The sequence below is a fragment of the Oncorhynchus nerka genome, linkage group LG18, assembly GCF_034236695.1.
Source record: "Oncorhynchus nerka isolate Pitt River linkage group LG18, Oner_Uvic_2.0, whole genome shotgun sequence".
Taxonomy (NCBI): domain Eukaryota; kingdom Metazoa; phylum Chordata; class Actinopteri; order Salmoniformes; family Salmonidae; genus Oncorhynchus; species Oncorhynchus nerka.
The window spans coordinates 79,525,950-79,552,963 of NC_088413.1; the positions used below are offsets into that span (position 1 = coordinate 79,525,950).

The 27,014-nt window shown below is 49.5% G+C and overlaps 1 protein-coding gene across 1 annotated transcript in view; it reads right to left on the reverse strand.

Moving 5' to 3' along the window:
• The window catches only part of nin (ninein (GSK3B interacting protein)), a 114,718-nt gene that overhangs the window by 17,237 nt on the left and 70,467 nt on the right, over positions 1–27,014 (reverse strand). The window contains exons 12-28 of the mRNA XM_065004383.1: positions 22,142–22,282; positions 20,928–21,102; positions 17,219–17,329; positions 16,747–16,836; positions 12,989–13,127; positions 12,135–12,259; positions 11,340–11,429; positions 11,043–11,183; positions 7,458–8,344; positions 4,600–7,278; positions 3,717–3,815; positions 3,469–3,538; positions 2,907–3,095; positions 2,503–2,619; positions 1,848–1,961; positions 1,458–1,604; positions 248–427 (exon numbers count right to left, since the gene is read on the reverse strand). Coding sequence (XP_064860455.1) covers positions 248–427; positions 1,458–1,604; positions 1,848–1,961; positions 2,503–2,619; positions 2,907–3,095; positions 3,469–3,538; positions 3,717–3,815; positions 4,600–7,278; positions 7,458–8,344; positions 11,043–11,183; positions 11,340–11,429; positions 12,135–12,259; positions 12,989–13,127; positions 16,747–16,836; positions 17,219–17,329; positions 20,928–21,102; positions 22,142–22,282 — 5,494 coding nt within the window. The remainder of the gene's footprint in view (positions 1–247; positions 428–1,457; positions 1,605–1,847; positions 1,962–2,502; positions 2,620–2,906; positions 3,096–3,468; positions 3,539–3,716; positions 3,816–4,599; positions 7,279–7,457; positions 8,345–11,042; positions 11,184–11,339; positions 11,430–12,134; positions 12,260–12,988; positions 13,128–16,746; positions 16,837–17,218; positions 17,330–20,927; positions 21,103–22,141; positions 22,283–27,014) is intronic.

A 27,014-nucleotide genomic window follows, 5' to 3' on the forward strand; every position in this document is an offset into this window, starting at 1 on the left:
ACGGGGACGGTTTCCTGGACACACATTAAAGCCTAGACCCTGACTGAAATCCACGCTCAGCTCAGAATCTCCATTAAAAGCTCTGTGTCTAGAGAAAATACTGGCCCCTAGACCTTGACTGAAATCCACGCTCAGCTCAGAATCTCCATTAAAAGCTCTGTGTCTGGAGAAAATACTGGCCCCTAGACCTTGAGACATCAAAACCAATTTGATTATGTCTGCATTTTATTTGCCTCTGTTATCTCACCTTGTCCCTGCTGTGGTGAAGGTCGTCCTTGGTGTTGTGGAGCTCCATGGTCAGCCTCTCGTTCTCCTGCCTCAGCAGCTGCTGTTCCTGTTCCACCAACCTGGCCAGCTCATCCCGGTACAACTTCTTGTGCTGGCTCTGGTATCCGCTGGAGTGCAGGGCCATCTCCAGAACCTGGTTCTGATTTAAGGAAACAACCAGGCTGAGCATTCTCTGCCCCTTAGAAATAACTACATTTTTATTTAACCAATCAATCTCATTGAGGTCAGGACACCTGGACTGAATAATTACCGGAAAGGACAAAGCCCCTCAGACCACAGCAATTTCACTAGATCTAGTAATTGTATTTTTTATGCTGTAGTCATTTTATTTGGTGATACTAATTGACATAAAAGGTTACTAGATGATAAATATAGGTGCCAATGTGGATAGTTGAATCACCACAGGTCTATCCGGCTTGTCTAATCAACCAATCAGAAATGTAGCTGAGCTGGCTCCCTGGTTTGGGTGTTTTGCCACAGGGTGTCTGGTTAAAGACGAGGTGTATATAACTTTAAAGAAATAACTTTAATGAATGTCACCACACCAACCAATCAACCACCCACCCAGCCAACGAACCAATTACCCACCTAAACAACCACTCAGCCAACTAACCAATTACCCACCTAAACAACCAACCAATCAACCACCCACCCAGCCAATGAACCACTAAACAACCACCCAATGAACCAATTACCCACCTAAACAACCACCAATCAGCCCAACCAATCAACCATCCACCCAGCCAACGAACCAATTAACCACCTAAACAACCATCCACCCAGCCAACAATTAACCAATTACCCACCTCAAACACCCACCAATCCACCTAAACAACCAACAACCACCCACCAATTACCCACCTAAACAACCAACCAATCAACCACCCACCCAGCCAATGAACCAATTACCCACCTAAACAACCACCCAGCCAACGAACCAATTACCCACCTAAACAACCAACCAATCAACCATCCACCCAGCCAACGAACCAATTACCCACCTAAACAACCAACCAATCAACCATCCACCCAGCCAACAAACCAATTACCCACCTAAACAACCAACCAATCAACCATCCACCCAGCCAACGAACCAATTACCCACCTAAACAACCAACCAGCGAACCAACCACCCACCCACCCAGCGTGTCGTCAAAAGAAGGCCTTACCTTATCGTTGGCATTCTGCAGCTGTTTGTGCAGTGACATCACTTCCTGTTTGAGGGCGTCCTTCTCCTGCTGTGACACGCGGAGGTCTGACTTGAGACGGGCATTCTGGAGGTTAACAGACTGGAGACTTTCATCCAACACATGAGTCTGAAAGAGGAAGAGAATACTTTGGTCATAATTCTAACAAATCAGAATGAATTCGGAAAAACTTTATTGTCCACGTGACAAATTTGTCTTTGGCTTGACACACATAGAACAGACATTCTAAATGACGACAACTTGGAATGAAAGTAGCGACACGTTGAATTATAGACTATAGCAGTGTCATAAGTGGTTGACAGGAAACAAGGCAAGAGTCAAAGGTTGCCAGACTGAACAGAGCATCCTTACCCTCTCCTGAGACTTGGCAAGCTGATTGCGTAATCCCTGGGTTAGTTTCTCCAAAGCCTTGTGTTCCTGCAGGAGGAGGGAGAACTGGCACTCCACAGCCCCCATCTTAGCCACCTACAGATGGACACAGGGAAGAGGAGTGTGGTAAAGTAAGTACCACACCTAAAATACTACACACACGTCTCACATTGCATTCAAACCCCATCTGTGCCTTCATATTTCCCTCCTTATCCATTTCGCCTTTCTAATTGTAACTTTCTATCTTAATAAATACTCAATCTTTACAGGCGTTACCTATAACACACACACACACACACACACACACACACAGACAGAGACAGACACACACACACACACACACAGAGACAGACACACACACACAGACAGAGACACACACACACACACACACAGACAGAGACAGACACACACACACACAGACAGAGACAGACACACACACACACACACACAGACAGACAGACACACAGACAGAGACAGACACACACAGACAGAGACACACACACACACACACACACAGACAGACACACACAGACAGACACACACACACACACACACACACACACACACACACACACACACACACACAGAGTTCTATAGATATTCAAACACCCCTGATGTTTCTCTGCTCATGTCTCACCTTATCGCGGAGGGTGGTGATTTGTAGCACCAGCTGGGCCTTGCCCTCCTCTAGTAGTACAGTCCCTTCCACAGCGTTGGTTAGCTCCGCCTCCAGGGCAGACGCACACACTGCCATCTGACACAAGTCGTTAGCCAATAGGAATCCAATACTTTTCCCTCAATATGTCTTTGCTCTATTTCTACTATCCGCATAACTCGCTTCCTACTCAAAACGCATCGGAGAAGAAGGCCAGAGAGCAGGGACCTTTTCTCGCTTCCTACTCAAAACGCATCCGAGAAGAAGGCAGGGACCTTGAATCTTCTTGTACAATGCCTTTTGAGGAAGAGGCGAGGAGCGAAGAGCAAGGAATCGAACAAATACTAATTATGAAAAAGCCTGAAAATGGACTCTGACAGTTTTACCTTGGTCCTGTTGTCCTCTGGTTCATTGTGCTGCTGGTCTCTGACAGCCTCCTGTCTCTCACTCTGTCTGAGCAGTTCCCCCAGCTGTTGGCTCAACCCCTCCACTCCTGCTGCATTCTGGGCGTTCTTCTCCGACAGCAGCCCGTTCTCATCCTCCAGCTGCTGACTGCGGAGACGCAGCTCAGAGATCTACAATGGTGGTGGGGGGGGGATTTAGGTTAGCTCATTACAGTATAAAATACACCTTACCGAGGTGAAAGGTCAGGACTTGTTTTCTCGTGTGGGTGCCTCTACTGGATGTCGTTGTGCATCAGAAACGGTACCCTATATTACCTACATAGTGCACTACTTTTGACCAGGCCCGGTGCCAAAAGTAGTGCACTATATAGGGAATAGGGTGCCATGTCTGACACAGACAGAGATATTAGATTAGCTCTTTATTGCTGATGGCTCTACTACAGGTCTTTCTTGAAATCAAGCTACATAGGCTTTAGAAACAGCCACATATAGAGGAGAACCATGTTATAGGGTCAAATTTTGAGTTGGTTTACTTTAGTCTTACCTGTCTCTTGAAACTCTCTGCTTTCTTTTGTGCAGATATCTTCTCCTTCCTGAAACGCTCCAGTTTCAAGCTAAGGTAGGGGAGAGGGAAGTGTCAATTCATATGACCCAATGACATGAAACCTACACCATACAGTAATACCACGGGAAATCCCAGGGGAAATGTTTGTGGGGTGAGGGCGGACCAACATTTCTGGGACCGGGGGCTTAATATGTTTTAATATCGTATATTGGCATGATGTTTCTTACATCGTCTCCTCCCGGGTCTCTCTCAGGTCCTCTTCCTTCAGCACGGAGATCTTGTGTCTGAGTAAGAGGTTCTCCTCTGCTAAACGACCCGCCTCATTCCTACAGCCAACAAGAAGAAACCACATCAGCCAACAGAAGACCTCAAGTCTCTATGCTAGCTGATTTGATAAAACACAACCTTCATCACATTATTCCTGTTTTGTAGACTAATTAAGAGTTTGTTAAAATGTTGTTAACACAGAGAGAATTAAGTATATAAAGTAAACTGAACCATTAATTGAGGTGTTTAAAAGCAGAACCCCATATATATCAGGGGGTAGATGTGCTCTAGTAGTCTACAAACAACATGCACCAATGACAGGACAGGGCAGTTCCACAAAGGGTGTTGCATAGCAACAGGGTGGGATTGTTCAGTTGCAAGGCCACCACATGGCCTGTTATTATAGCTGTTGCTTCACATGCAACTTTCTGAACTAGAAATATGAATTACAAGAGAATTGACAGATCTACTTCAAAACACAGACGTCACAGCAATGCTACAGGAAGTTACATTAATAAGCCAATGACAGCACTTACATCTAGTGCCACAGGAAGTTGCGTTAGCCAATGACAGCACTTACATCTAGTGCCACAGGAAGTTGTGTTAGCCAATGACAGCACTTACATCTAGTGCCACAGGAAGTTGCGTTAGCCAATGACAGCACTACATCTAGTGCCACAGGAAGTTGCGTTAGCCAATGACAGCACTACTTCTGGTGCCACATGAAGTTGCGTTAGCCAATGACAGCATTAATAAGCCAAGCACAATATTGCAGCAGGGATGGGATTCAGAAAGCAGCAGGTGCAAAGGGTCGGTAACTGGGATCATACATCTCCAAGTTACCTATGGGTCTGCATCTTTTCATGCATCTTCAGCGACTTGTCCTGCAGGTCTGTTAGGGCTCTGCGGAGCTTGGCGTTCTGATTCTCGAACTCCGTGCAGCAGTCCTCCAGCTCTGACACCACTTGTATCTTAGCCTCCAGTTGGGAGTTGAGGTCCAGGAAGGACTCTTGTTCTTGTTCTGTGGTGGCATCTTCCTCGGACTCGGCCTCCAGCTGCAGAGCCATGAGAATCTCATCCTGCCTCTCTAACTCGCTGACTAGCTCAGTCAGCTTACAATTCTCCTCTCTCATCCTGGTGATCTCGTCCACCAACGCTACTTGCTGATCTTGGAAGTCTTGGATGATGTGCATCTTGCTCTCAAGGCCCACAACTCTCTTCTCCAGCCGACAGTTTTGTTCCTCCAGCTTGGCGTTTTCACAGATACACTCCTCGTATCGGATCTGAAGCGAGGTCATATCTGAAGACGTCACCTTGATCTCGTTGGCCTGAGCTTTGAGGGTGCCGTTTTTCTCTAAAGCTTGCTGATCGTTTTCTGCTGAAAGACTCTCTAGTGCATCCGACTTCTGCTGAAGCTCGGAGATCTTCTGCTGTAGCGCCAGGTTCTCCTCAGTGGCAGTGTCATACTGGCTCTGTAGCTGAGCCAGAAGACTGGTCTCGCTCTCCAACTGACTGACTTGCTCATGGAGCTCCAGGATCTCACGGATACAGTCATCTTGCTCATTCACTGCTTCTTCGCACCTCTGCTGCAGCTGAGGAATCAGTTCCACAGGCTTTTTCTCTAGATCTTGAGTTTCCTCGAAAAGACAAGCCTCTTTGGTATCGTCAGTGTCATGACCCATCTCCTCTAGGGCTGAAGAGACAACCAGAGACACAAAACTCTTCACTTCTTCATTAATCAGATCATCTTGAAGTTCCTCCTCTTCAGGCTTATCATCGAAAACAGTTTCTTGTACACTAGCATCATTCTGTCCAATCTTATCAGGGGAGGAGTCTTCACACTTAATCTCAGAGGGACAGACATCTCCATCAATGTCATCACTTTGAGGTTTCTCCTCTGGAATGGACATTGCTACAATGTCATCGTTAGTGTCTTCGTCCATGTTGTCCTCAGCCTGACATTGGCATTCAGACGATTGGGATTCCTCAACAAGGTCTTGGCATTCTTCTGGAATAGCAGCGACTTCACCATTGCATGCCTCAACACTGATAATGTTTTCAGGACATACCTCAATGTCTTCAGAGGTTTCAGCATTCATCCTTCCCTCACTAGCGTTGTCATCTTGTGCTTGCTCCTCAACGGCAACAGATTCGACCACTGGGTCTGGGCCATCGTCCACAGTAGTTTCATCATCACATGTCCCATCAAAATGAAGAGTTATGGTGTCTTCAGGACATTCCTCTAACCTATTTGGACTTTCAGGTATCATCTCCACCTCATCATCTTGTCCTTGTTCACCACAGGTTTCAGATGCCTCTACTAAGACATTCAGGTTGTCTGAGGTAACAGTTATTTCTTGATCACAAACTTCTGCAATGATGTTCTCAGAAATCTCCATCTCATGAGGTGATACAGTAATAATCTCAACTTTGTCATTTGGTCCCTGCTCCATAGGGAATACATATTCTATGTCAAGGCCTTCACAGTCCTCTGGAACAACATTGTCACATGTCTCATCACTAACGGTAATGTGTTCTGAACCCACTTGTTCTTCAAGAGCTGCAGCCTCTATATGTTCCTCTCCTAGTGGTGCTACATTTACTTCATTTGATTCTCCCATTTCTTTGCCCCCGGTTATGTCTGCAGAGTCTAGAAGTTGGTTGAGCTCATTCTCGATTTCCTGAATTCTAATACTAAGCTGGTCTCTCTCGACCAGAAGCTCTCCTTTCTCATTGTCCTGCAGGTCGGAGGAAGGACGGCTCTCCTTCAGCTTCAGTTCCAGGTCTGAGATGTTCTCTTGTAGCTCCAGCCTCTCAAACTGAAAGTCCACAGCTGCCTGTCTCAGGAGATTCTCCAGTTCTTTGATCTTCAACTTCTGGTTATCATGTTCTGAGAGCAGCTCACTCATCTCCTCAAGCTGCTTCTCAGCCAAGGAGTGCCTCACCTCTAATTCAGAAAGGTTTCCCTGAAGTTCTGCCCTCTCCTGCTTGAAGTCCTCCACGGCCTGGTTAAGCAGAAGCTCGATCTCCTGGGCTTTCTTCTCAGACTTGGCCAGAAGCTCGTCTTTAGTGTCCAGGTTCTCCTGCAGCCTATTGTGAAGATCATTCAGCTGCCTACTCAGCTCAATCTCTTTGGTCTGGGCTAAACTGATGAAACTCTCCAGCTCCTTTTGGAGTTCATGGTTCTTCGCAACCAATGCGCCCATCTCTTCCTTATGGACACTCTCTAGCAGCTCCCTCTCTTTCACCAGGTCCTGGGTGATGGTCTCTCGCTCTTGTTCTCTGGTTTCCTGCAGAACTCTCCTCTGCTCTTCAGCTTTCTGAAGGGCTTCCTCTGTTTCTGCATCCCATTTGGTTTTCTGCTCAGCGTGGTTGTCAGTGAGTGCCTTCAGCTCGCTCTGATAGTGCTTCTCCAGGTTGGAAACGTCGGTTTGGAAGCGCTCTGCGACAGCGTCTTGGTCGCCTGAGAACCGGGCCTCCACCTCCCTGATTTTCTGGGAAAAGTGGCTCTCTAGTTCTTTCCTGTACATGGTTAATCAGCAAGAGTTATGGACCACAGTTCCCACACCCTCAGAAATACTCACCTAAATCTACTTCCATAGCATAGCTGTAGTTACAATTGTCAAGTGGTTCACTACATTTAAGTAAATATGATTAAGGTTTTCATGGACAATGCTGGGACCATTTAAGAACAGTCTTACCTTTCCTCAGCGATTTCCTCTCGCAGTTTGTCCAGCAGACCGCTGAGCTGTTCCCTCTCCTCACTGTGTTTGGCACTCAGTTCCTGCACGGCCTGTCTGTGGACCTCCTCCAGGCGCTCCTTCTCCTCCTCCATCATCTGCTGCAGCCTCTTCTCCACCTCCTCCTTCTCTCCCGCAAGCCTCTCCCTGTCCTCCTGCAGCTGCTCCTGGAGCATCCCCTCATAGTCCTCCTCCAGCTGGAGTCTCTCCCTGTCCCAGTCCTCCCTGAGCCTCTTCTCCACCTCCTCCTGCTGCTCCTGCTGCTTCAGATTCTCCTCCGCCAACCGGGTGAGGAGAGTCTCCTCCAGACACTCCTTGAGCTGAACTTGTTCCAGCTCCCACTGCTCAGTGAGCCGTATCTCCCTACTGTCCTGCTCCTTGACTAGACGTAACATCTCCTCCTCTAACACGGTCTGGAGCGACTCGTTACTCTGCTCATCCAGCTGAGCCTTCTCCCTCTCCCACTCCTCTGTGAGTCGCATCTCTAACTCCTCTCGCTCTGCCTGGAACTTCAAACTCACCTCCTCTATCCTAGCCTTCATCGTCTCCTCGTGGCTCTGCTGTAACTCCATCTTCTCCCTCTCCCACTCCTCTAACAGTTTCCTCTCTACCTTCTCCCGCTCCTCCTGTAGATTCCCCTTCTCTTCTTCCAGCCTGACCTGAAGGATGTTGTCATGCTGCACGTCCAGCTTGTTGAGTTCCAAGGCGTGAAGTTTCCTCAGCTCCTGCATCTCTGTGTCCAGGCCCAGCTCAGCCTTCGCTTGTTGGGCCTCCAGGACTTTCAGCTGCTCCTCCAGGTCAGAAATCTGGATGCGGGACTCCAGGAGCTCCTGTCTCAGGCTGCTCACCTAATAGAATAATACATATTTGTATATTTACACTTATTTTTTAACCAGGTACGTTGACTGAGAACACATTCTCATTTACAGCAACAACCTGAGGAATAGTTACAGTTGAAGTTGGAAGTTTACATACACCTTACACGGAACCCAAACTGGCTGCGTGCACCATCAAACATACATTTATTTTGTCCCCCCAACAGCAAACACTCACGATCACGACATGCAGGTTAAAATATCAAAATAAACTCTGAACCAATTACATTAATTTGGGGACTGGTCGAAAAGCATTAAACATTTATGGCAATTTAGCTAGCTAGCTAGCTTGCTGTTGCTAGCTAATTTGTCCTGGGACATAAACATTGAGTTGTTATTTTTCCCTGAAATGCACATGGTCCTCTACTCCGACAACTAATCCACACATAAAACGGTCAACTGAATCGTTTCTAGTCATCTCTCATCCTTCCACTTTCATAGATTAGGTGCATTACCGCCACTGACCTCGTTGTTCTTTCAGTCACCTACGTGGGTATAACCAATGAGGAGATGGCATGTGGGTACCTGCTTCTATAAACAAATGAGGAGATGGGAGAGGCAGGACTTGCAGTGCAATCTGAGTCAGAAATAGAACTGACTTCTATTTTAGCCCTTGGCAACGAGCGTGTGGAGTGCAATAATTGAATAATATAGATTTCTACATTTATTTTGCAACGCTCGCACATGCGACGCGAGCGGTGTGGTCAGCCTGTTTGCCAAATACATTTAAACTCAGTTGTTCACAATTCCTGACATTTAATCCTAGTAAAAAATTCCCTGTTTTAGGTCAGTTAGGATCACCACTTTATTTTAAGAATGTGAAATGTCAGAATAATAGTAGAGAGAATGATTTATTTCAGCTTTTATTTCTTTCATCACATTCCCAGTGGGTCAGAAGTTTACATACCTTCAATTAGTATTTGGTAGCATTGCCTTGAAATGGTTTAACTTGGGTCAAAACTTTTGGGTAGCCTTCCACAAGCTTCCCACAATAAGTTGTGTGAATTTTGGCCCATTCCTCCTGACAGAGCTTGTGTAACTGAGTCAGGTTTGTAGGCCTCCTTGCTCGCACACGCTTTTTCAGTTCTGCCCACACATTTTCTATGGGATTGAGGTCAAGGCTTTGTGATGGCCACTACAATACCTTGACTTTGTTGTCCTTAAGCCATTTTGCCACAACTTTGTAAGTATGCTTGGGGTCATTGTCCATTTGGAAGACCCATTTGCGACCAAGCTTTAACTTCCTAACTGATGTCTTGAGATGTTGCTTCAATATATCCACATAATTTTCATTCTACATGTAGCCATCTATTTTGTGAAGTGCACCAGTCCCTCCTGCAGCAAAGCACCCCCACAACATGATGCTGCCACCCCCGTGCATCCCGGTTAGGATGGTGTTCTTTGGCTTGCAAGCTTCAAAACATAACGATGGTCATTATGGCCAAACAGTTCTATTTCTGTTACATCAGACCAAAGGACATTTCTCCAAAAAGTACGATATTTGTCCCCATGTGCAGTTGCAAACCGTAGTATGGCTTTTTTTATGGCGGTTTTGGAGCAGTGGCTTCTTCCTTGCTGAGCGGCCTTTCAGGTTATGTCGATATGGGACTCGTTTTACTGTGGATATAGATACTTTTGTACCTGTTTCTTCACAATGTCCTTTGCTGTTGTTCTGGGATTGATTTGCACTTTTCGCACCAAAGTAAGTTAATCTCTAGGAGACAGAACGATTCTCCTTCCTGAGCGGTATGACAGCTGTGTGGTCCCATGGTGTTTATACTTGCATACTATTGTTTGTACAGATGAATGTGGTACCTTCAGGCGTTTGAAAATTGCTCCCAAGGATGAACCAGACTTGTTGAGGTCTACAATGTTTTTTCTAAGGTCTTGGCTGATTTCTTTTGATTTTCCCATGATGTCAAGCAAAGAGGCACTGAGTTTGAAAGTAGTCCTTGAAATACAGCCACAGGTACACCTCCAATCGACTCAAATTATGTCAATTAGCCTATCAGAAGCTTCTAAAGCAATGACATCATTTTCTAGAATTTTCTAAGCTGTTTAAAGGCACAGTCAATTTAGTGTATGTAAACTTCTGACCCACTGGAATTCTGATAAACTGAATTTTAAGTAAAATAATCTGTCTGTCAACAAAAATCTTAGAAAAATTATTTGTGTCATGCACAAAGTAGATGTCCTAACCGACTTGCCAAAACTATAGTTTGTTAACAGGAAATTTGTGGAGTGGTTGAAAAACGAGACTTAATGACTTCGACCTAAGTGTATGTAAACTTATGACTTCAACTGTATCTATATGCCATTTGGCAGACGCTCTAAAAAAAAGGGGGACTTACTTCAGTGAGTGCTTCCATTTTCATACGGTTGGCCGAGTAGGAATCGAACCCACAACCCTAGCATTGTTAGCTCCATGCCTTTATCAACTAAGCCACTCACCTCCTCCTCCTGGTGCTCCTGCTTCTCCTTCACCCCAGCCTGTCTCTGCTCTAGACCAGCCCGCTCCTCCTCAGCATTGTCTAGTTGGGCCTGAAGCTCCAGGGCTCGGTCCTGGATGATGGACATCTCCCCTCGTATTTTCATACGGTTGGCCGAGTAGGAATCGAACCCACAACCCTAGCATTGTTAGCTCCATGCCTTTATCAACTAAGCCACTCACCTCCTCCTCCTGGTGCTCCTGCTTCTCCTTCACCCCAGCCTGTCTCTGCTCTAGACCGGCCCGCTCCTCCTCAGCATTGTCTAGTTGGGCCTGAAGCTCCAGGGCTCGGTTCTGGATGACGGACATCTCCCCTCGTAGTGCCTGGAATTATTGATTTTGTTATTAAAGTCTATTGTATCTTCAGGATGCCCAGTTCACATGAACTTATAAAAACAGTGTATTCATGACTCAAAGATTTAATTTACAGTGTGTTATAAACTTCAGTAGCAAAATAAATGATTATACATGTACACACACCTGGATCTCCTCCAGGTACTGCAGGGACGCTACCTTCTGGGCCTCCAGGTCGGCTTTCTGCTCCTCCACCTTCTGGTCAAACTCACTCACCTGCAATGACACGGGGGAAAAATCCAATGTAGCTAAATCAGATCCGTCTCTGGGACAAAAAAACCTGTGTGGTCCAACGGCACCCATCTAGTCAGGGTTTGGCTCCAACCCACAGCCCTATGACTCTACTCCCCCCTATCATCCTTGTTACTACTACTACTACTACTACTACTACTACTACTACGGTTGTCACGACTTCTGCTGAAGTCGGCTCCTCTCCTTGTTCGTTCGGCGTTCGACGTCACCGGCTTTCTAGCCATCGCCGCTCCATTTCTCATTGTTCCATTTGTTTTGTCTTGTTTCATACACACCTGGTTTTCATTCCATAATCACACTGCATGTATTTAGTCCTCCGTTCCCCTCCATGTCTTTGTGTGTAATTGTTTATTGTTATGTGAGTATGTTCTCGCGCTAGACTTTAGTATCATGTTCCGTGTTTTTTTGGGGGCACATTGATGTCATTTTGTGCCTATTTCTTGACCGGAATAAAAGTGCGCCTGTTAACTCTACTCTCTGCTCTCCTGCACCTGCACTTCGCCTCCCTTACACAGCCGCAACAACGGTCCAATCGAAAATCACAAAAAAAATACAAAAGGAGTGAGATCTATCTATCTAGCCCCATCTAGCTACATCAAATCTCTGAGAAGGTAAACATGGCATGGTTTAAGAATACGGTTGAAACACTGCTAGATATGAATCGGTCACCTTGCTCTCCAGCTGAGCCTGTAGCTCCTCCATCTCTCGGAGGTGCTTCTCTTTCAGCCGCTCCAGCATCATCTCTGCCTCCAGGCTCATGTTGAACAACGGCTGGCCCTCCTCTGAGCCTAGACCTGGAGACACTCAAATCAATCAAATTTATTTTATAAAGCCCCTTTTTTTTAAATCCGCAGCTGTCACAAAGTGGTTTACAGATTACCAGCCTAAAAAACCCACAAAAGACTAGCCAATGCAGAAGCAGAATCCTAGCACCACCAGAGGTCTCGTCACAGTCCCCAAGTCGAGAACAGACTATGGGAGGCGCATTGCATTTGCCAGAATCACTGATCTACATATCACCTTGCATCCCAAATAACTACTCATTAGGTGATCAAGATTTTCCATCTTGCATTGCTCAAACAGATTCCCCCCTAAACACTATATTGGATGAGGATGAGATATGGGCATGAATATATTACAGTGCTACTTACCACCAGGGTCCAAGGGGCTAACATTTGGGATGGAACCTATGTTGTGCTATATTTCTGCCTCCGCATTGCTCGTTGGAGTTTTAGGCAGGGGTGTCTGTAAAGCTCGTTGGAGTTTTAGGCCGGGTGTCTGTAAAGTTCGTTGGAGTTTTAGGCAGGGGTGTCTGTAAAGCCCGTTGGAGTTTTAGGCCGGGTGTCTGTAAAGCTCGTTGGAGTTTTAGGTGGGGTCTCTGTAAAGCCCGTTGGAGTTTTAGGCAGGGGTGTCTGTAAAGCCCGTTGGAGTTTTAGGCAGGGGTATCTGTAAAGCCCTTTGTGAAATCTGATGTTACGAAAAGGACTTTATAAAATACATTTGATTAAATGATTTGTACGTACCTGGGTCTGACTCCATGCCAGGACTCTTACTCTCCAGGTCCTCAGAGAGAGAGGGTTTGAGACAGAGCTGAGAGGTGCGGCCCAGGTTGTGGTACTCCTGCAGCTCTGCTTGAAGCTCATCGATGCGATCCTGCAGCTCCTGTCACATTCACCACAAATCAAAACAGAAAGATTAGTATCTAAAAACAGGTCATTCATCTTTGGAAGTGCACTCTGTCTGAAACAGTTAACACGTTGATTTGATTTGTTCCAGTGAGAGCTATTACCTGGCACTGCAACGTGTGTGTGTATGTGTGTGTGGGTAGAGTCCAGTGTGTGTATGTGTGTGTGGGTAGAGTCCAGTGTGTGTGTGTGTGTGTGTGTGTGGGTAGAGTCCAGTGTGTGTGTGTGTGTGTGTGTGTGGGTAGAGTCCAGTGTGTGTGTGTGTGTGTGTGTGTGGGTAGAGTCCAGTGTGTGTGTGTGTGTGTGTGTGGGTAGAGTCCAGTGTGTGTGTGTGTGTGTGTGGGGGGGGTAGAGTCCAGTGTGTGTGTGTGTGTGTGGGTAGAGTCCAGTGTGTGTGTGTGTGTGGGTAGAGTCCAGTGTGTGTGTGTGTGTGTGGGGGTAGAGTCCAGTGTGTGTGTGTGTGTGGGTAGAGTCCAGTGTGTGTGTGTGTGTGTGTGGAGGTAGAGTCCAGTGTGTGTGTGTGTGTCTGTGGGGGGGGGTGGTAGAGTCCAGTGTGTGTGTGTGGGTAGAGTCCAGTGTGTGTGTGTGTGTGTGAGTGTGTGTGTGTCCAGTGTGTGTGTGTGTGGGGGGGGTAGAGTCCAGTGTCTGTGTGTGTGTGTGTGGGGGGTAGAGTCCAGTGTGTGTGTGTGTGTGGGTGGAGTCCAGTGTGTGTGTGTGTGTGTGTGTGGGGGGGGTCAGAGTCCAGTGTGTGTGTGTGTGTGGGTAGAGTCCAGTGTGTGTGTGTGTGGGTAGAGTCCAGTGTGTGTTGTGTGTGTGTGTGTGTGTGGGTTGAGTCCAGTGTGTGTGTGTGTGTGGGTAGAGTCCAGTGTGTGTGTGTGTGTGTGTGGGGGTAGAGTTCAGTGTGTGTGTGTGTTGTTTTTGCACTAACTCTTGCACTGACTATGCACACACACACACACACACACACACACACACACACACACACACACACACACACACACACACACACACACACACACACACAAACTGTTGCTACTGCATCTATCCTGTTTCCTAGTTACTTTAACCCTAGTAACCCTACCTATATGTACATAGCTACCTCAATTACCTCGTACTCCTGCACATTGACTCGGTACAGGTACTCCATGTATATAGTCATGTTATTACCTGGTACCCCTGCACATTGACTCTGTACCGATACTCCCTGATAGACATGTTATTACCTGGTACCCCTGCACATTGACTCTGATAGACATGTTATTACCTGGTACCCCTGCACATTGACTCTGTACCGATACTCCCTGATAGACATGTTATTACCTGGTACCCCTGCACATTGACTCGGTACAGGTACTCCATGTATATAGTCATGTTATTACCTGGTACCCCTGCACATTGACTCTGTACCGATACTCCCTGATAGACATGTTATTACCTGGTACCCCTGCACATTGACTCGGTACAGGTACTCCATGTATATAGTCATGTTATTACCTGGTACCCCTGCACATTGACTCTGTACCGATACTCCCTGATAGACATGTTATTACCTGGTACCCCTGCACATTGACTCTGATAGACATGTTACTACCTGGTACCCCTGCACATTGACTCGGTACAGGTACTCCCTGTATATAGTCATGTTATTACCTGGTACACCTGCACATTGACTCGGTACAGGTACTCCCTGTATATAGTCATGTTATTACCTGGTACCCCTGCACATTGACTCGGTACAGGTACTCCCTGTATATAGTCATGTTATTACCTGGTACCCCTGCACATTGACTCGGTACAGGTACTCCCTGTATATAGTCATGTTATTACCTGGTACCCCTGCACATTGACTCTGATAGACATGTTATTACCTGGTACCCCCTGGTACCCCTGCACATTGACTCTGATAGACATGTTACTACCTGGTACCCCTGCACATTGACTCGGTACAGGTACTCCCTGTATATAGTCATGTTACTACCTGGTACCCCTGCACATTGACTCGGTACAGGTACTCCCTGTATATAGTCATGTTATTACCTGGTACCATTGACTGCACAGGTACTCCCTGTATATAGTCATGTGATTACCTGGTACCCCTACTCAGGTTACTACCTGGTACCCTATAGTCACATTGACTTGATAGACCTGGTGCCCCCCCTGCACATTGACTCTGATAGACATGTTACTACCTGGTACCCCTGGTACCCCCTGGTACTCCTGCACATTGACTCTGATAGACATGTTACTACCTGGTACCCCCTGGTACCCCTGCACATTGACTCTGATAGACATGTTACTACCTGGTACCCCTGGTACCCCCTGGTACCCCTGCACATTGACTCTGATAGACATGTTACTACCTGGTACCCCTGGTACCCCTGCACATTGACTCTGATAGACATGTTACTACCTGGTACCCCCTGGTACTCCTGGTACCCCTGGTACCCCTGCACATTGACTCTGATAGACATGTTACTACATGGTACTCCTGGTACCCCCTGGTACCCCCTGGTACCCCTGCACATTGACTCTGATAGACATGTTACTACCTGGTACCCCCTGGTACTCCTGGTACCCCTGGTACTCCGGCACATTGACTCTGATAGACATGTTACTACCTGGTACCCCCTGGTACTCCTGGTACCCTGGTACCCCTGCACATTGACTCTGATAGACATGTTACTACCTGGTACCCCCTGGTACTCCTGGTACTCCTGGTACCCCTGCACATTGACTCTGATAGACACCTGGTACTCCTGGTACCCCCTGGTACTCCTGGTACCCCTGGTACTCCTGGTACCCCCTGGTACTCCTGGTACCCCTGGTACTCCTGGTACCCCTGCACATTGACTCTGATCGGTTACAGGTACTCCTGACTCTGATATAGTCATGTTACTACCTGGTACCCTGCACATTGACTCTGATAGACATGTTACTACCTGGTACCCCCTGGTACCCCTGGTACTCCGGCACATTGACTCTGATAGATTTGATTTGTTATTTATATTCACAGTGTATTTATTTCTCGTCACTATTTCCCATTTCATGAAATAAATAAAACATCTTTACCTGCATTGTTGGAACTGGACCCGTAAGTAAGCATTTCCCTGTTAAGTCTACACCTGTTGTTTACCAAGCATTTCCTTGTTAAGTCTACACCTGTTGTTTACCAAGCATTTCACTGTTAGTCTACACCTGTTGTTTACCAAGCATTTCCTTGTTAAGTCCACACCGTTGTTTACCAAGCATTTCACTGTTAGTCTACACCTGTTGTTTACCAAGCATTTCACTGTTAGTCTACACCTGTTGTTTACCAAGCATTTCACTGTTAGTCTCCACCTGTTGTTTACCAAGGACCCATCAGTAAGCATTTCACTGTTAGTCTCCACCTGTTGTTTACCAAGCATTTCACTGTTAGTCTACACCTGTTGTTTACCAAGCATTTCACTGTTAGTCTACACCTGTTGTTACCAAGCATTTCCCTGTTAAGTCTACACCTGTTGTTTACCAAGCATTTCACTGTTAGTCTACACCTGTTGTTACCAAGCATGTCACAAATTCGATTTGATGTGTGTGTTTGCAGTAAGCGTTCTCACCCGACACTGTTCCTCATAGCTACTGCGTAGCCGTCTGAGACTCTCCTCCTGTAGGAAGAACTCAGCACTGCCCAGGTCCAGATCCCCAAACTGAGCAAACAGAACCAACACCAAGGGAATTTTCTTAGGGACAGATACTTATACTTTAGATAGATTCTCATTCATATATCAAATCAAAAATGTATTTATAAAGCCCTTCGTACATCAGCTGATATCTCAAAGTGGTGTACAGAAACCCAGACTAAAACCCCCAAAACAGCAAGCAATGCAGGTGTAGAAGCACCTGTATAGCAATTAGCCAGTACTGAATATCTCCAGATTATTTGTATAGCACCTAAATATGAAATGAGATTAATGTGGATTATTACGTATTGCTGGTCAGAAGACGCTAGCCTGGAAAACGTGTTCTTTTACACTTTTGTTTTGTCTGAAAGTTAATATATTGATACTGTGGAAGAGAATGGTCTTTCACCTTTTCCTTCAGGATGTTGTCCAGGTTCCTCTGCAGTTTGCTGACCTGGTTTTCTGCCTCTACCAGTTTCTCAGTGCTGTCCAGCAGCTCCATCTCCAGACGCCTACTCTCCTGAGGGTTAAAGTTAGAGTTGGGGGTTTAGAGTTACGGTTAGGGTTAGTTAGGGTTGGAGGTTAAAGTTGGAGGTTAAAGGTAGGGTTGGGGTTTAAAGTTGGGGATAGGGTTTAAAGTTAAAGTTAGGGTTAGTTAGGGTTGGAGGTTAAAGTTGGGGTTAGGGTTTAAAGTTGGGGTTAGGGTTAGTTAGGGTTGGAGGTTAAAGTTAGGGTTAGGGTTTAAAGTTGGGGTTAGGGTTTAAAGTTGGGGTTAGGGTTTAAATTTGGGGTTAGGGTTTAAAGTTGGGGTTAGGGTTTAAAGTTGGGGTTAGGGTTTAAAGTTGGGGTTGGAGGTTAAAGTTAGGGTTGGGGTTTAAAGTTAAAGTTAGGGTTGGAGGTTAGAGTTAGGGTTAGGGTTTAAAGTTGGGGTTAGGGTTTAAAGTTGGGGTTAGGGTTTAAAGTTGGGGTTAGGGTTTAAAGTTGGGGTTAGGGTTTAAAGTTGGGGTTAGGGTTGGGGTTAGGGTTTAAAGTTGGGGTTAGGGTTTAAAGTTGGGGTTAGGGTTTAAAATTGGGGTTAGGGGGTTAGGGTTTAAAGTTGGGGTTAGGGTTTAAAGTTAAAGTTAGGGTTGGAGGTTAGAGTTAGGGTTAGGGTTTAAAGTTGGGGTTAGGGTTTAAAGTTGGGGTTAGGGTTTAAAGTTGGGGTTAGGGTTTAAAGTTGGGGTTAGGGTTTAAAGTTGGGGTTAGGGTTTAAAGTTGGGGTTAGGGTTTAAAATTGGGGTTAGGGTTTAAAGTTGGGGTTAGGGTTTAAAGTTGGGGTTAGGGTTTAATTGGGGTTAGGTTTAAAGTTGGGGTTAGGGTTTAAAGTTGGGGCTAGGGTTTAAAGTTGGGGCTAGGGTTTAAAATTGGGGTTAGGGTTTAAAGTTGGGGTTAGGGTTTAAATTTGGGGTTAGGGTTTAAAATTGGGGTTAGGGTTTAAAGTTGGGGTTAGGGTTTAAAGTTGGGGCTAGGGTTTAAAGTTGGGGTTAGGGTTTAAAGTTGGGGTTAGGGTTTAAAGTTGGGGTTCAGAGTTGGAGGTTAGGGTTGGGGTTAGATATGGGGGTTAGAGTTGGAGGTTAAAGTTGGAGATAGGGTTGGAGGTAGGGTTGGGGGTTAAAGTTGGAGTTGGGGTTGGAGGTTAAAGTTGGGGTTAGGGTTTGAGGTTAAAGTTGGGGTTAGGGTTTAAAGTTGGGGTTTAGAGTTGGAGGTTAGGGTTAGAGATGGAGGTTATAGATGGAGGTTAGAGTTGGAGGTTAAAGTTGGAGGTAGGGTTGGAGGTAGGATTGGGGGTTAAAGTTGGAGTTGGGGTTGGAGGTTAAAGTTGGGGTCAGGGTTTAAAGTTGGGGTTTAGAGTTCAGGGTTAGGGTTGGGGTTAGAGTTCGAGGTTAGAGTTCGAGGTTAAAGTTAGAGTTGGGGTTGGAGGCTAAAGTTTGGGGTTAAGGAGACAGATCACCAGTTTCTCAGTGCTGTTCAGCAGCTCTACACTGAGTATACCAAACAGGAACACCTTCCTAATATTGAGTTGCACCCCCGCCCACCCCTTTGCCCTGAGAACAGCCTCAATTCGTCAGGTCATGGACACTACAAGGTGTCGAAAGCGTTCCACAGGGATGCTGGCCCATGTTGATTCCAATGCATCCCACAGTTGTGTCAAATTGGCTGGATGTCCTTTGGGTGGTGGACCATTCCTGATACACACAGGAATCTGTTGAGCGTGAAAAACCCAGCAGCGTTGCAGTTCTAGACACTCAAAACGGTGCGTCTGGCACCTACTACCATACCCTGCTCAAAGGCACTTCAATATTTCATTTTTTTTCATTCATCGTCTGAATGGCACACATACACAATCCATGTCTTCTTCTATGGTATAACAGCATTCGCAACAATTACAATTTTTAACCTTCATTTAACTAGGCAGTTAAGAACAATATTCTTATTTACAATGACTGCCTAGGAACAGTGGGTTAACTGACATGTTCAGGGGCAGAATGACAGATTTTTACCTTGTCAGCTCGGGGACTCGATCTAGCAACCTTTCGGTTACTGGCCCAACACTCTAACCACTAGGATACCTGCTGGTTACTGACCCAACACTCTAACCACTAGGATACCTGCTGGTTACTGACCCAACACTCTAACCACTAGGATACCTGCTGGTTACTGACCCAACACTCTAACCACTAGGATACTTGCTGGTTACTGACCCAACACTCTAACCACTAGGATACCTGCTGGTTACTGACCCAACACTCTAACCACTAGGATACCTGCTGGTTACTGACCCAACACTCTAACCACTAGGATACCTGCTGGTTACTGACCCAACACTCTAACCACTAGGATACCTGCTGGTTACTGACCCAACACTCTAACCACTAGACTACCTGCTGGTTACTGACCCAACACTCTAACCACTAGGATACCTGCTGGTTACTGACCCAACACTCTAACCACTAGACTACCTGCTGGTTACTGACCCAACACTCTAACCACTAGGATACCTGCTGGTTACTGACCCAACACTCTAACCACTAGACTACCTGCTGGTTACTGACCCAACACTCTAACCACTAGGATACCTGCTGGTTACTGACCCAACACTCTAACCACTAGGATACCTGCTGGTTACTGACCCAACACTCTAACCACTATGATACCTGCTGGTTACTGACCCAACACTCTAACCACTAGACTACCTGCTGGTTACTGACCCAACACTCTAACCACTAGGATACCTGCTGGTTACTGACCCAACACTCTAACCACTAGGATACCTGCTGGTTACTGACCCAACACTCTAACCACTAGGATACCTGCTGGTTACTGACCCAACACTCTAACCACTAGGATACCTGCTGGTTACTGACCCAACACTCTAACCACTAGGATACCTGCTGGTTACTGACCCAACACTCTAACCACTAGGATACCTGCTGGTTACTGACCCAACACTCTAACCACTAGGATACCTGCTGGTTACTGACCCAACACTCTAACCACTAGGATACCTGCTGGTTACTGACCCAACACTCTAACCACTAGACTACCTGCTGGTTACTGACCCAACACTCTAACCACTAGGATACCTGCTGGTTACTGACCCAACACTCTAACCACTAGACTACCTGCTGGTTACTGACCCAACACTCTAACCACTAGGATACCTGCTGGTTACTGACCCAACACTCTAACCACTAGGATACCTGCTGGTTACTGACCCAACACTCTAACCACTAGGATACCTGCTGGTTACTGACCCAACACTCTAACCACTAGGATACCTGCTGGTTACTGACCCAACACTCTAACCACTAGGAAGGGGTGGTCTGTCTTAGTTACCTTGACAGTGAGTGAGAGGTGGTCTGTGTTAGTTACCTTGACAGTGAGTGAGAGGTGGTCTGTGTTAGTTACCTTGACAGGTGGTCTGTGTTAGTTACCTTGACAGTGAGTGAGAGGTGGTCTGTCTTAGTTACCTTGACAGTGAGTGAGAGGTGGTCTGTGTTAGTTACCTTGACAGTGAGTGAGATGTGGTCTGTGTTAGTTACCTTGACAGTGAGTGAGATGTGGTCTGTGTTAGTTACCTTGACAGTGAGTGAGAGGTGGTCTCTGAGGAAGGTCTCGTCATCTCTGAGCTTCTCCATCTCTGCCTCTAGTTTCTCTCTCTGCTGACCAGTCTGCTGCTGAATCTGGTCCATCTCTTTAATGAGCTCTGACCGGACAGACACCAGCTTCTCCCTGTGTTCCTGCTCCAGCTTCCTACAACACACACACACGCACACACGCACACACACACACACACACACACACACACACACACACACACACACACACACACACACAAGGTCACAGGCCTATAGAGGGGGTGAGGTCACAGGCCCATAGAACAGAGGAAGGTCATAGGCCTATAGAAGGGGAAGGTCACAGGCCTATAGAAGGGGAAGGTCACAGGCCTATAGAAGGGGAAGGTCACAGGCCTATAGAAGGGGAAGGTCACAGGCCTATAGAAGGGGAAGGTCACAGGCCTATAGAAGGGGAAGGTCACAGGCCTATAGAAGGGGAAGGTCACATGCCTATAGAAGGGGAAGGTCACAGGCCTATAGAAGGGGAAGGTCACATGCCTATAGAAGGGGAAGGTCACAGGCCTATAGAAGGGGAAGGTCACAGGCCTATAGAAGGGGAAGGTCACAGGCCTATAGAAGGGGAAGATCACCGGCCTATAGAAGGGGAAGGTCACAGGCCTATAGAAGGGGAAGGTCACAGGCCTATAGAAGGGGAAGGTCACAGGCCTATAGAAGGGGAAGGTCACAGGCCTATAGAAGGGGAAGGTCACAGGCCTATAGAAGGGGAAGGTCACAGGCAGAAAAGTGAGGGAATAGAAGGGAAAAAAGGAGGGAAAGATGAGGTGATGAGGTCATTCATGTGTTCGATGGCAGAGTGATGCTGTGTGTGTTACCTCAGGTTGAGGTCATTCATGCGATTGATGGCAGAGTGATGCTGTGTGTGTGTGTGTTACCTCAGGTTGAGGTCATCCATGCAGTCGATGGCAGAGTGATGCTGTGTGTGTGTGTGTTACCTCAGGTTGAGGTCATCCATGCAGTCGATGGCAGAGTGATGCTGTGTGTGTTACCTCAGGTTGAGGTCATCCATGCAGTCGATGGCAGAGTGATGCTGTGTGTGTTACCTCAGGTTGAGGTCATTCATGCGATTGATGGCAGAGTGATGCTGTGTGTGTTACCTCAGGTTGAGGTCATTCAAGTGTTCAATGGCAGAGTGATGCTGTGTGTGTGTGTGTTACCTCAGGTTGAGGTCATTCATGCGTTCGATGGCAGAGTGATGCTCGTCCACCTCAGAAGCCAGCTGGGTTTTTAACTTCTCTGCTTTGTCCAGGTCAGAACGAGTCTTCTCTTTCTCTCGGAGCTCCCGATCTACACGTTCACTGAAGAACAATCAGCCAGTTAATCAAATATTTACATGACTGAAATACTATTATGAATGATACGCACAGACCAGACAGGCTGTAGCAACACTACGAAAAGAGAAAGCGCGTGTTACGGTCACTCTACTACCGCTCCTGCCCCTCCGGCGTGTTACGGTCACTCTACTACCACTCTACTACCGCTCCTGCCCCTCCGGCGTCTGCGTGTTACGGTCACTCTACTACCGCTCCTGCCCCTCCGGCGTCTGCGTGTTACGGTCACTCTACTACCGCTCCTGCCCCTCCGGCGTTCGCGTGTTACGGTCACTCTACTACCACTCCTGCTCCTCCGGCGTTCGCGTGTTACGATCACTCTACTACCGCTCCTGCCCCTCTGGCGTTCGCGTGTTACGGTCACTCTACTACCGCTCCTGCCCCTCCGGCGTCCGCGTGTTACGGTCACTCTACTACCGCTCCTGCCCCTCCGGCGTCTGCGTGTTACGGTCACTCTACTACCGCTCCTGCCCCTCCGGCGTTCGCGTGTTACGGTCACTCTACTACCGCTCCTGCCCCCTCCGGCGTTCGCGTGTTACGGTCACTCTACTACCGCTCCTGCCCCTCCGGCGTTCGCATGTTACGGTCACTCTACTACCGATCCTGCCCCTCCGGCGTGTTACGGTCACTCTACTACCGCTCCTGCCCCTCCGGCGTTCGTGTGTTACGGTCACTCTACTACCGCTCCTGCCCCTCCGGCGTTCGCGTGTTACGGTCACTCTACTACCGCTCCTGCCCCTCCGGCGTCTGCGTGTTACGGTCACTCTACTACCGCTCCTGCCCCTCCGGCGTTCGCGTGTTACGGTCACTCTACTACCGCTCCTGCCCCTCCGGCGTCTGCGAAGGTCACTCTACTACCGCTCCTGCCCCTCCGGCGTTCGCGTGTTACGGTCACTCTACCGCTCCTGCCCCTCCGGCGTCTGCGTGTTACGGTCACTCTACTACCGCTCCTGCCCCTCCGGCGTTCGCGTGTTACGGTCACTCTACTACCGCTCCTGCCCCTCCGGCGTCTGCGTGTTACAGTCACTCTACTACCGCTCCTGCCCCTCCGGCGTTCGCGTGTTACGGTCACTCTACTACCGCCTCCGGCGTTCGCGTGTTACGGTCACTCTACTACCGCCTCCGGCCTTCGCGTGTTACGGTCACTCTACTACCGCCTCCGGCCTTCGCGTGTTACGGTCACTCTACTACCGCTCCTGCCCCTCCGGCGTTCGCGTGTTACGGTCACTCTACTACCGCTCCTGCCCCTCCGGCGTGTTACGGTCACTCTACTACCGCTCCTGCCCCTCCGGCGTTTGTGTGTTACGGTCACTCTACTACCGCTCCTGCCCCTCCGGCGTGTTACGGTCACTCTACTACCGCCTCCGGCCTTCGCGTGTTACGGTCACTCTACTACCGCCTCCGGCGTTCGTGTGTTACGGTCACTCTACTACTGCTCCTGCCCCTCCGGCGTCTGCGTGTTACGGTCACTCTACTACCGCTCCTGCCCCTCCGGCGTCCGCGTGTTACGGACTACCGCTCCTGCCCCTCCGGCGTCTGCGTGTTACGGTCACTCTACTACCACTCCTGCCCCTCCGGCGAAGGTCACTCTACTACCGCTCCTGCCCCTCCGGCGTTCGCGTGTTACGGTCACTCTACTACCGCTCCTGCCCCTCCGGCGCCGTGTTCACGGTCACTCTACTACCGCTCCTGCCCCTCCGGCGTGAAGGGGGGTCACTCTACTACCGCTCCTGCCCCTCCGGCGCTCGCGTGTTACGGTCACTCTACTACCGCTCCTGCCCCTCCGGCGTTCGCGTGTTACGGTCACTCTACTACCGCTCCTGCCCCTCCGGCGTTCGCGTGTTACGGTCACTCTACTACCGAAGGCATGTTACGGTCACTCTCTACCGCTCCTGCCCCTCCGGCGTGTTACGGTCACTCTACTACCGATCCTGCCCCTCCGGCGTGTTACGGTCACTCTACTACCGCTCCTGCCCCTCCGGCGTTCGCGTGTTACGGTCACTCTACTACCGCTCCTGCCCCTCCGGCGTCTCGTGTTACGGTCACTCTACTACCGCTCCTGCCCCTCCGGCGTTCGCGTGTTACGGTCACTCTACTACCGCCTCCGGCGTTCGTGTGTCGGTCACTCTACGGCTCCTGCCCCTACGGTCACTCTACTGCTCCTGCCCCTCCGGCGTCTCGTGTTACGGTCACTCTACTACCGCTCCTGCCCCTCCGGCGTCCGCGTGTTACGGTCACTCTACTACCGCTCCTGCCCCTCCGGCGTCTCGTGTTACGGTCACTCTACTACCACTCCTGCCCCTCCGGCGTGTTACGGTCACTCTACTACCGCTCCTGCCCCTCCGGCGTTCGTGTTACGGTCACTCTACTACTGCAGCGTGTTACGGTCACTCTACTACCGCTCCTGCCCCTCCGGCGTCCGCGTGTTACGGTCACTCTACTACCGCTCCTGCCCCTCCGGCGTCTGCGTGTTACGGTCACTCTACTACCACTCCTGCCCCTCCGGCGTGTTACGGTCACTCTACTACCGCTCCTGCCCCTCCGGCGTTCGTGTGTTACGGTCACTCTACTACCGCTCCTGCCCCTCCGGCGTTCGCGTGTTACGGTCACTCTACTACCGCTCCTGCCCCTCCGGCGTGTTACGGTCACTCTACTACCGCTCCTGCCCCTCCGGCGCTCGCGTGTTACGGTCACTCTCTACCGCTCCTGCCCCTCCGGCGTTCGCGTGTTCACGGTCACTCTACTACCGCTCCTGCCCCCTCCGGCGTTCGCGTGACGGTCACTCTACTACCGCTCCTGCCCCTCCGGCGTTCGCATGTTACGGTCACTCTACTACCGCTCCTGCCCCTCCCGGCGTGTTACGGTCACTCTACTACCCGATCCTGCCCCTCCGGCGTGTTACGGTCACTCTACTACCGCTCCTGCCCCTCCGGCGTTCGCGTGTTACGGTCACTCTACTACCGCTCCTGCCCCTCCGGCGTCTGCGTGTTACGGTCACTCTACACCGCTCCTGCCCCTCCGGCGTTCGCGTGTTACGGTCACTCTACTACCGCTCCTGCCCCTCCGGCGTCTGTGTTACGGTCACTCTACTACCGCTCCTGAGCGTCTGCGTGACGGTCACTCTACTACCGCTCCTGCCCCTCCGGCGTCTGCGTGTTACGGTCACTCTACTACCGCTCCTTCCCCTCCGGCGTCTGCGTGTTACGGTCACTCTACTACCGCTCCTGCCCCTCCGGCGTTCGCGTGTTACGGTCACTCTACTACAGCTCCTGCCCCTCCGGCGTTCGCGTGTTACGGTCACTCTACTACCGCTCCTGCCCCTCCGGCGTTCGCGTGTTACGGTCACTCTACTACCGCTCCTTCCCCTCCGGCGTGTTACGGTCACTCTACTATCGCTCCTGGCCCTCCGGCGCTCGCGTGTTACGGTCACTCTACTACCGCTCCTGCCCCTCCGGCGTTCGCGTGAGGTCACTCTACTACCGCTCCTGCCCGCTCCGGCGTTCGCGTGTTACGGTCACTCTACTACCGCTCCTGCCCCTCCGGCGTTCGCATGTTACGGTCACTCTACTACCGCTCCTGCCCCTCCGGCGTGTTACGGTCACTCTACTACCGATCCTGCCCCTCCGGCGTGTTACGGTCACTCTACTACCGCTCCTGCCCCTCCGGCGTTCGTGTGTTACGGTCACTCTACTACCGCTCCTGCCCCTCCGGCGTTCGCGTGTTACGGTCACTCTACTACCGCTCCTGCCCCTCCGGCGTCTGCGTGTTACGGTCACTCTCTACCGCTCCTGCCCGCTTCCTGCCCCTCCACCGCTCCTGCCCCTCCGCGTGTTACGGTCACTCTACTACCGCTCCTGCCCCTCCGGCGTTCGCGTGTTACGGTCACTCTACTACCGCTCCTGCCCCTCCGGCGTTCTGCGTGTTACAGTCACTCTACTACCGCTCCTGCCCCTCCGGCGTCTGCGTGTTACAGTCACTCTACTACCGCTCCTGCCCCTCCGGCGTCTGCGTGTTACGGTCACTCTACTACCGCTCCTGCCCCCTCCGGCGTCTGCGTGTTACGGTCACTCTACTACCGCTCCTGCCCCCTCCGGCGTCTGCGTGTTACGGTCACTCTACTACCGCTCCTGCCCCTCCGGCGTCTGCGTGTTACGGTCACTCTACTACCGCTCCTGCCCCTCCGGCGTTCGCGTGTTACGGTCACTCTACTACCGCTCCTGCCCCTCCGGCGTTCGCGTGTTACGGTCACTCTACTACCGCTCCTGCCCCTCCGGCGTCTGCGTGTTACGGTCACTCTACTACCGCTCCTGCCCCTCCGGCGTGTTACGGTCACTCTACTACCGCTCCTGCCCCTCCGGCGTTCGCGTGTTACGGTCACTCTACTACCGCTCCTGCCCCTCCGGCGTTCGCGTGTTACGGTCACTCTACTACCGCTCCTGCCCCTCCGGCGTGTTACGGTCACTCTACTACCGCTCCTGCCCCTCCGGCGCTCGCGTGTTACGGTCACTCTACTACCGCTCCTGCCCCTCCGGCGTTCGCGTGTTACGGTCACTCTACTACCGCTCCTGCCCCCTCCGGCGTTCGCGTGTTACGGTCACTCTACTACCGCTCCTGCCCCTCCGGCGTTCGCATGTTACGGTCACTCTACTACCGCTCCTGCCCCTCCGGCGTGTTACGGTCACTCTACTACCGATCCTGC